Consider the following 9,938-nt stretch of genomic DNA (forward strand, 5'->3'; position numbering starts at 1 on the left):
GAACGAGTTTTACGGCTGGCTCCTGGGATTTTATATAACGGAAGTACAGTCCGTCATTCCTGGGATGACCAGAGTGATCGCCGTACAAAAATTCAAGAAAGAAACAAAGCGAGGAAGCGCTTGTTGGACATAGAAACCCTACCACTTCGTTGTGAAACTCACGCCGAAAAGCAGAGCTATCCCCGAAGGATAAGGAAGGAGGGTTAATTTATTTTCTGCGTCGTATTTAGTAACGATGCGCACAGGTATGGAAGGAAGGTTGAAAGTTTGGTGATTGAGCGGGCGAGAGTGGTCCTATGATTCAGTCCACGGACGCTGTTCAAATCAACACGCAACGTATGTGTCGTGTTTGTAGCGCTGTAACTACGTTGTCTGGATGTTTTGAACGCTGGGAGTTAGTGAGCCACTTAGGGTATTTCCTGCCTCTGGCGTATATGGGGAATCTGGTCAGTGCACTACCACAGCTGGCCCGGGTGCTTTAGCCACGATAGTGCGGGAACGATTCTCACGCTCGACCACTAATTCTATGTAGAAATAAGCTCTGCCTTAGATTCGCATAGTACGATTCACAGCAAATTGAGCGAACTTTTCATTACACTTAGATTTATACTCAAAGGTCACATTGAAGAAAAGAAACATCGTAATGGTTGGTCATTTCATGATATATAACACAGTCGTCAGCAAATAAAATTACAGAATATGAAACACAGGAGGGTAAGTCGGTAATATATATATACTACAGCTTTCAAGGTTTAAATCATACCGGAACCAATTAACAAAGCTACTAAGAAATGCTAAGGCTCTTTATTACACTAAAGTTTTCCAGAAACAGTCTGCTCATGTGGATTAAGTCTGGCGGACGTTAAACTCTCTAACGCTAGCGGTTCAACACAACAGCATGTTGAAAAGATCGTTCACGAAGGAGTGTCCTTGACTGGATGCTCCCTAGCCAATACTTTCAGCGACTACTTTATAAACTTGGTTAGTGACAGCAGCAATGCCAATGAATTTTGTAAATATATAGACTTTCGAAATAACCATTCAATTTTTTTGGAACCGGTCACAGATTCTGAGGTGTATTCTGTTTTTATGCAGTTAAAAAATAGCAGTTGTTGTGACTGCGATGATTTACAAATTCGACCGATAAAGTATGTTGTCGACATATTAACACCATGTCTGTGCTACATTTTTAATTTATCTCTAACAACTGCAGTCTTTCCTGCCGGAATGCAGAGAGCGAAAGTATCTGTTTTGCATAAGAAGGGAGATAAGAACATACTCAGTAACTATCGACCTATTTCTATTCTTCTCGTATTTTCGAAATCACTAGAAAAGACTATACAGGCTCGTTTAGTACAGTTTTCCGATAAACACAATTTGCTAACCTCCGCACAGTTTGGGTTTAGAAAAAATCTATCAACTGAGTTGGCACTGCTGGAGCAAAAAGAATTCATTCTGAAAAACTTCGATAAAAGAAAGCTGGTTCTGGGTGTATTTATTGACTTTACAAAAGCATTTGACTACATAAATCACAATATATTACTTCGTAAACTTGATTTATATGGTATTCGCGGTTTGCCTTTATCGCTTTTGAGGTCCTATTTACACCATCGTAAACATTATGTTTCCATTGGTAAATATTCATCTGATATCAAACCAGTTAAGTCTGGCGTCCCACAGGGGAGTATACTTGGACCATTTCTTTTTAACATCTATATAAATGATATTGTCAATATAAATCCATCGGCAAAATTTGTAATATATGCTGATGACAGCAGCATATTTTTTTCCGGCACAAGCAGAGATGAGCTTATGGATGTCGCCAATTTAACATTGTCTAAATTGTACGCTTGGTCACGAGATAATGGTCTGAACATTAATACCGAGAAAACAAAAGCCATACTTTTTCGGCCAAAAAACAAGAGTGTAATAATAATGCGAGACATCGTATTGAACTCCGTCCCCTTAGAAATCGTCAGCACTTTTAAAACTCTCGGAGTATTCTTTTCAGAACGAATGTCATGGGATAACCACATTGAACACTTAGCCACAAAACTGTCACGTGTTATAGGACTAATATACTGTCACAGTTCTTCCCTACCCGTTAACGTGAAACTATTAATATACAATGCCCTGTTTCAGTCCCATTTAAATTACTGTAGCCTCGTTTGCAGTAACACCACGTTCACAAACTTGCAGAAACTATATTTATTGCAAAAACGAATACCGTAGTGAGGGTTTGTTTCAAAAGTTCAGGATGTTAAAAATATTTAACCTCTATGACTATAGATTATGCATCAGCTTAAAACTCGAGAACAAAAAAAAATACGCGTTTCTTGTCAGACTTATCCGAGTTAGTGCCGAACGATCACGTCTATTTAACCCGACACATGGAATATTGGAAGGTTACCGGCTGTAAGACAAACTATGGTACACAAACTCTACGTTACACTATACCTAAATTGCTCAACTACCTCGCCAGCAACGAAATTTGTTTAGACTCCATATCAACTAAAGATTTGCGTTCATTCTATTTGCGCTTGTGATTCTTCATTGATGCCTACTATGTTACCTATTATCTACTTGTTTGTTTGAACTGTATAATATTATTTTTAGGGCTACAACAGTGTCTACTCTGTAGTTATTATAATAATTCTGATGAAGTTTTTTTGTCTTTCTTATGTATATGCGTGTGTGCGCTTCTTTCTTTTTTTTTCTTCTTGTGCTGCTGCGCCTGTCACCGTATGGGGCTTCGGGCTCGTCAAGCCTCCATTGGAGGCTTTTTCCCTTCTGCCCCTCCAATTCATTTGGAAAATAAAGTTATTATTCTTAAAAAGAAGAGGACTTCATACAGAGCCCTGCGGGACCCCGGACGTCACAGAAGCTGAAGGTGGGAACGTATCACTCGTGAGTACAAACTGAGACCGGTTAGTTAGAAAGGCGTAAAATTAAGATAGTGAGCTGGAATAAATATTAAGTTTGCTTTGTTTATGAATCAGTAGTCGATGTGTTACCTAATGAAATGCTTTAGCGAAATCAAGGAATATGTAATCACCTTGGGAAGTTTGATCAAGAATGAGGTGAAGGCCATTAATCAAAGTTAGCAGCTTGGTTTCACACAAAAATAACTTACGAAACCCGTGGTGGGCGGGATTAAAGAAGTTATTAGACTCCAAGAAGTTTGCTAAATGTGAACAAATGACGTGCTCACGAATTTTGCAAGGAATGCTTGTTAAGGACATGGGACGACAATTGAAAGGAGAATGTTTATCACCCATTTTGTGGAACGGCTCCATCTTTTCCTTCTTCCAGTCGTCACGTAAACAACCACAATCAAGAGACCCATTGAATAGTTTCGAAAGTATTATAAAAGAATATTATTTGGCACCATTTACATATTTTTAGTTAGAATCGACTCCCGCAAAACAAGATACCTTTGAATTATCGATCATATTAACAATTGTACAAGCGTCAATGGCAACCGGGTACAAAGGAACGAATGCATTATGTTGAAATGGAGGTAAAGAAGATAAAGTAACGTCTGAAAATGAAGCTACAAAAGCGGAGTTCAAAACAAGGAAACACTCACTAAAAGGTACAGCATTTTTGGAAGAAATAATCAATGATATTGACGGTCTTTCGTATCGGTTAATTATATTCTAAAACTGCACTGGGTTGCTCGTTAGAAGGAATGGTAAAGTTACATTAAAATAAGTAGCTTACGCATTTTCAAATGCTCTTTTGTCATTATTGAGAGCAATATGGTATGACTATTTGGAGTCAACATTTGAAACTTTATCCGCTCAATATTTTTGCTTTTTCTTGTTAGAAAGTCTTTTAGTGATGTGCTAAACCATGGTGAATGAGGGGGAAAAAATATTTCGTAATGGAACATACGTGTTAGTAAGATGCATAACCTGCCATAACCTGCATTTTAAATATTTCCCCATTTTTATGGATTGATCGTTCAGAAAAGAGCACAAGTAATCATCAAGAAAAATAGAAAGTTCATTGTTGATAGTCTTGAAGTTACTTTTAGCATTGTCGCGTATCTTTTTAAGGTTCTTTGGAGCATTTCTAACTGGAACATTGATGACAAATATTATAAGGAATGATCACTCGTGCCCGGCATGTTGCAGATTGAAGATATTAGAAAAGGTGATGTTGTGTATGTTCGCTGAGGTAGGAGTTATCCTAATAAAAAGGGTACCAATTGACTAAAGCTGAAATCATTACAAGCTTATAAAGTCAGTTACGTCTGATGAAGACGGGTGACTATAAGAATTCAAGTCAGTTCAGACTATATTGCAATAGTTAAAGTTACCCAGAAGAATGATTAGAAAAGAAGGAAAACGTACAAATAATAGGTTTGTTGCATCATGAAGACTAGTAAGGAAGGAAGGATTATTAGATGAAGGACGATAGCATACCCCAAAAATAATTTTTTCATGATTCAAGTGCAATCAAATCCATGTTATTTACAATTCGCTATCCAAGCGTACACAACACGATTCAATGTGGCTTCCAATTGCGACTAGTACGCTGCCAGTAGTCCTTTCCCCTCTATCGCACCATAAACTTTAAAGCTTTTTTCACAACAATATATTTTGGAATTTTTAACACTATAGAAGAGCCACATTACAATTAAAATCACAATATCAGCACTCGACGAGTCCACAGCAGAACACAAGTCATCCCTAGGACACAAAATACTCCTTATATTACTAAAAAGTAGTGAAGAATGTTTGCTTTTATCAGAACGGTTAGTTGAAACAGTTCCTAGGCCTGTGCTATCTCTCGCGCGCATATCAGGTGCGAGACCAAGCTCAAAAACCGCATCAGTAGTCGCGTTGTACATTTAGCACATTTTGTTGACATGCGGTTTGTTATACCGGAGCTGATACCGGCAATTCGTGGCTTTACGTCGTGCTTCCTTTCAGTTTTAGTCGCGAGTAAAGTATGTGGCTCGTACGCAAGTAGCGAGTTCAACAACGTTTATTGCACGCACCGTGAGCCCTTATATACAGTATGCCCTAGCGGCGCAGCTGCTGTGCCGATGACAAGGCTGACGATGACAAGGCTGATCTGGTATCAGCTAGTGACGCTGCGCTACATCTTCCCTCTTTCAAACAAAACAAAACAACCAAGAGAAAAACAATATACAAAAAATTAAGGAATAGAAAATAGTACGCTTGCAGGATCACGCTTAAAGTTCTGGTCTTGGGTATCTGACGGGGCTCCGCCGTTGTCTTGAACTCCTCCTGAGCTCCTGGGTCGGAGGGTCTTGTGATGGTGGGGCTCCCGTTGAGGGTTCTTCCCTCACCTGGCGGCCAGTGGATTCAGCAGCCGCAGTGGTGACAAGTTGCTGTTGCCGAGGCGGCAGCACGCGCAGGTGCTCTCTCGTTCTGCGTAGCACACGTCCGTCACCAGTTTCGATCACAAAGGAGCGCGGAGGCCCCGCACGCCTCATGACGACTGCCGGAGACCACGTGTGTGAAATGGTGTCAAATGCAGACACTTGCTGACCATCTTGTAGTTCTGGAAGGGCCTTTGTTCTGTTGTAGAAGGTCCGCTGCTTGCTGCGGATCTCTTGTAGTCGTTTGTGCACCTCTTTGGGCGGTACGATGGCTGGTTCCAGGCAGCAGTCGGGAACCGGAAGCAGTGTGCGTGTCTGACGACCCATTAGCCTCTGTACTGGTGACTTGAGCAGGTTATCCCTTGGGCTGTTGCGCCATTCCAGGAGGGCGCTGCAGAAGTCGAGGGTATCGTAGGAGCACCTCGTTAGCAGTTTCTTTGCCTCCTGTACGGCTCGTTCAGCCATTCCGTTGGAGCGAGGGTGGTGAGGGCTTGACGTGACGTGAATGATTCGAAACTTACTCACAAAGTCCTTGAAGTTGTAACTATTGAAGGGGGGCCCATTGTCACTGCACAACTTGGCTGGTATCCCATGAGTAGCGAAGACTTCTGCACAGGCGGATACCACTGAAGATGCCGTGGACTGTCGCAGTTCCTTGATCTCGAAAAAGAAAGAGTAGAAGTCAACAATTATCAAAAAAGTCCGATTGTTGTGGTAGAACAAGTCTAGCCCCACCAGCTGCCATGGTAGGTTGGGTAGTTCATGGCTCAGTAATGGTAATCTTGCGTTTCTGGGCTTATGCTTCGTGCAGACCCCACATGACTTTGCAAGAGCTTCAATGTCGCATGACATGGTCGGCCAATACATCACTTCTCGGGCGCGCATCTTCATTTTTGCTTCACCCCCGTGTGCGGCATGCAAAAGTTCCAAAATATCCGTCCTCTTGGCTTTTGGAATTACCACTTTGTTACTCCTGAAGACCAGCCCATCTTCCACGTGCATCTCGTCTCTGTAGTTCCAGTACGTTCGAAGTTCCTCCGGGACGTCTCGTTTCTCAGCTGGCCAGGATGCTGATGCATACTCTCGGAGCTGGATGAAAGCCGCGTCGTTTTCTGTCGCCTGGAGGATGTCGTGGAGCCGTGCATCTGAAACTGATAGCGTAGAAACAATGTTGACTTGAAACTGGTCGCTTTCGTCTTTTAGCATAGTTTTGGTTGGGAACCTTGACAACGCGTCCGCTAGAAAAAGTTCCTTCCCTGGCTTGTACTGCACGGTAATGGGGTATCGCTGAAGCACTAGCCTCATCCTTTGTAGGCGGAGCGGGCAGTCACAAAGGGGTTTCCTGAATATTGCTTCCAGTGGCTTATGATCCGACTCTACAGTCACAGATGAGTGCCCTAAAATATAATCTTTAAACTTGTTGCATCCGTGTACTATAGCGAGTGCCTCTTTTTCAATCTGAGCGTATTTTTGCTGAGTCTCGGTGAGGGAGCGTGATGAGTAGGCGATAGGATGTCCGTTCTGAATAATCACCGCCCCGACGCCGGTCTGGCTTGCGTCCACTGACAACGTGACTGGTTTACCTTGCTCAAAATACGCAAGTACCGGCGCCTTGATAAGCGACTCTCTGAGCGTTTTAAAACTGCTTTGTTGGCGCTCAGTCCAAACCCAAGCGATATCTTTTTTCAACAGCTCGCGTAATGGTGCTGAGAGGGCAGACATATTTGGTATGAATCTTGCGACAAAGTTCGTCATGCCAAGAAATATTTGTAATTCCTTACGGTCTCTGGGCTCCGGAACAGCAAGGATGTCCTCGACTCGTTCTGGGTCTAGGCTCAGACCTTCAGTCGTCAAAATGTGACCTAGGTACCGTACTTGGTCCTGCAGAAAATGACACTTTTTTAGGTTCAACTTGAGATCGTGTCTCTCGCAGCGTTCCAGTAAGTTTTTTAGGTTCGCGTCATGTTCTTGTATCGTGGTTCCCCAAACTAAAATGTCGTCCATGACGACTGCTACGTTCTTTAGGCCTTCTAGGACACCGTGCATTGCGCGCTGGAATACTTCTGGGGCTGTGGAAATTCCGAACGGCATGCGCAGAAACCTGTATCTGCCATAAGGGGTGCTCATGGTACAAATGTGCGAACTTGCCTCGGACAACTTTATTTGCCAAAAGCCCGATGACGCATCCAATGTCGAAAAAAACTTGGCGCCGTGCAGATGTGGAGCTACATCTTCTAGCGTCGGCATGGGATAATGTTCGCGTAATAGACGTTTGTTAAGATCAGATGGGTCTAAGCAAATTCTGACCTTATCTTTCTTTACGACGACCACCATGTGACTCGACCATTCTGTTGGTTCGTTTACCTTCGTGACGACTTGATCCGCTTCCATGCGGTCCAACTCTGCCTTGACTCTATCCTGGAGAGCCACAGGTATTCGTCTTGCTGCCTTGACGGTGCCCTTGGATCCTGGTTGTAGCTTCATATCGTAGACCACACCCTTCAGCTGGCCGAGCCCTTGAAAAACTGCTTCAAAAGGTCGTGCTGCACCGTATAGCTCTGCGGTGCTCACACCTGCAACGCGAGTAATCAGTCCGAGGCGTTCTGCTACACTGCCACTCAAGGTGACTGGAACCTCTTGGCGTACAACAAAAAACCCAGCGTGACATTTTTTGTCTTGATTGCGTATATCGAGGCAAATTCTTTCTGGTGCCTTTTCTGCATGACCGAAGAACGTGTTTAGGGTGACGTCGCACTTTACTGTTGGCTTCGTCGTAACTTGGCCTAGTGTGGCCCTGGAGATGACACAACAATTGGCTCCGGTATCTATTTTGCAATGAACGGGAACGCCTTCTAGTGTCACCGTAGCCGTCCATAGATCCTCGCGAGATACAGCACCGACAGTTAGTGCTTCCAAGAAGTATGTCTCGTCATCGCTAGCCACAACCTCGTGTACTTGCTGTACGGGGGCCCTTTTCCGCCCTGACTTGCAAACTTTAGCGAAGTGATTAAGGCTTCCGCACTTGTTGCATTTCTTTCCGGCTGCGGGGCAAACCTTAGTTCTGTGCTTCGTAAACCCACACTTTTGGCACGATGATCCGATTTCTTGAACTAAGTTGATTTCTTTTTCGCGTTCCTTTGCTCCGCTTTGTATTGTATTGCACCGTTCTTCGCCCTGTTCCCAGGCTCTGCATCTTTCCACCGCTTTGGTGTAGGACGGGTTGTCGGATATGAGCTTTTGCTGAAGTTTCTTGTCCCGAACGCCCAGAATGATTCTACTTCTAAGTAGACGTTCTTCAATATCCCTAAACTCGCAGTTGTTTGCCAAAATACGAATGTCAGTCAACCATTCGTTGAAAGGTTCCCCATCTTTCTGGTCCCTCGTACCAAACACAAACTCGTTGTAAGTTAGGTTTGAAGCCGGCTTGTAGAAGCTATCAAACTTCTCAATGATAGTCGTCACGTCTTGCCTTCCCTCTTGGTTTACAAACGTAAATGTACTGAACGATTTCCTTGCATCTTCCCCGATTATCATTAACAAGGTCGCCGCCTGGACTTCTTTCGGTTGATGGCTGAGCAGGGTGGCCGTAGAAAACAGTTGAAACTCACATTTCCAAGTTGTCCAGTTCCGCCACAGGTCTCCCGTCGTGTCCAGGGGTTTTGGGGGCTGCAGCAGCGTTGTACAGGGCAGCACGATGGCCTGCTGCGGAGACGCCATCGTCCGGGTGGTGTGGCTGTCGCCTACTTTCCGTCGCTCGGTGGCTGCTTCATTAATCCGCGGCGCTCGGGCGATAAAGCACTTCTGACACCATGTGGCTCGTACGCAAGTAGCGAGTTCAACAACGTTTATTGCACGCACCGTGAGCCCTTATATACAGTATGCCCTAGCGGCGCAGCTGCTGTGCCGATGACAAGGCTGACGATGACAAGGCTGATCTGGTATCAGCTAGTGACGCTGCGCTACAAAGTACTTTGTCCTTGGCCTTAAAGGAAGAAAACTTTATAACTACCGGGCGACATCTGTTCGGCTTAATGCAGCCGATGCAATGTGCGCGATCAATAAAATCTGGAGGAACCTGAAGCCCAAAGAAACGGGAAATGAACTCGCGAACTTTTGTTTCACTTACCTCGCATGTTTACGACGCAACATCGGGAAGACCATAAATAATCAGGTTATCACGTCTTGAACGATTTTTCAGGCCATTAAGACGCTCTTATTAATTAACGTTATCGTTCCGCAGAGCTTCAGTGACACCCTGCTTCTCATAAAAACTGTTGTCGGTTACTTCAAGCGCCGAAACCTTACTTTCAACAAGAACGAGTCGACCTCATATGTCGTTATGCTTTGCTTCAGTGGATTCTTGGTCTTTTTTCCTATTTCACGGTTTTTATTAAACTGGTCTGCCCCTCCCCTGATTTTATGGCACGAGCATTAAGGTAATTCAATAGCTTGCACACATCAGCTAGTTGTTTCGCATGGATTTCGGTCATGGGGCCGGGGTCAAGCTCTACGTCACCAGAGAGTAGTAACAGTGACCTCAAAACATCAAAACAAGAAACTAGTAAAGCACAAAATACACTTG

General features: G+C 43.8%; 1 protein-coding gene across 4 annotated transcripts; it reads right to left on the reverse strand.

The window, feature by feature from the left end:
* Positions 1 to 4,989: 4,989 nt before the first annotated feature.
* On the reverse strand, positions 4,990 to 9,114 carry LOC115313654 (uncharacterized protein K02A2.6-like). Of its 4 annotated transcripts, none has more exons than XM_040205654.3 (4): positions 7,138 to 7,439; positions 6,317 to 6,507; positions 5,882 to 6,016; positions 5,660 to 5,747 (listed from the first exon to the last, which is right to left on the reverse strand). In XM_040205654.3, the coding sequence occupies exons 1-4, from the start codon at positions 7,400 to 7,402 to the stop codon at positions 5,712 to 5,714; spliced, it is 627 nt and encodes a 208-aa protein (XP_040061588.3). In that variant the 5' UTR covers positions 7,403 to 7,439; the 3' UTR covers positions 5,660 to 5,711. The 4 variants fall into 4 exon arrangements, with proteins under 4 accessions (XP_042144210.1, XP_040355119.2, XP_040061588.3 ...); XM_040205653.3 differs by having other exon boundaries at positions 5,664 to 5,747; positions 5,878 to 6,016; XM_042288276.1 differs by lacking the exon at positions 7,138 to 7,439 and adding an exon at positions 8,965 to 9,114 and having other exon boundaries at positions 4,990 to 6,016.
* Positions 9,115 to 9,938: the final 824 nt, after the last annotated feature.

Source organism: Ixodes scapularis, unplaced genomic scaffold (assembly GCF_016920785.2).
Source record: "Ixodes scapularis isolate PalLabHiFi unplaced genomic scaffold, ASM1692078v2 ptg001538l_1__unscaffolded, whole genome shotgun sequence".
Taxonomy (NCBI): Eukaryota; Metazoa; Arthropoda; class Arachnida; order Ixodida; family Ixodidae; genus Ixodes; species Ixodes scapularis.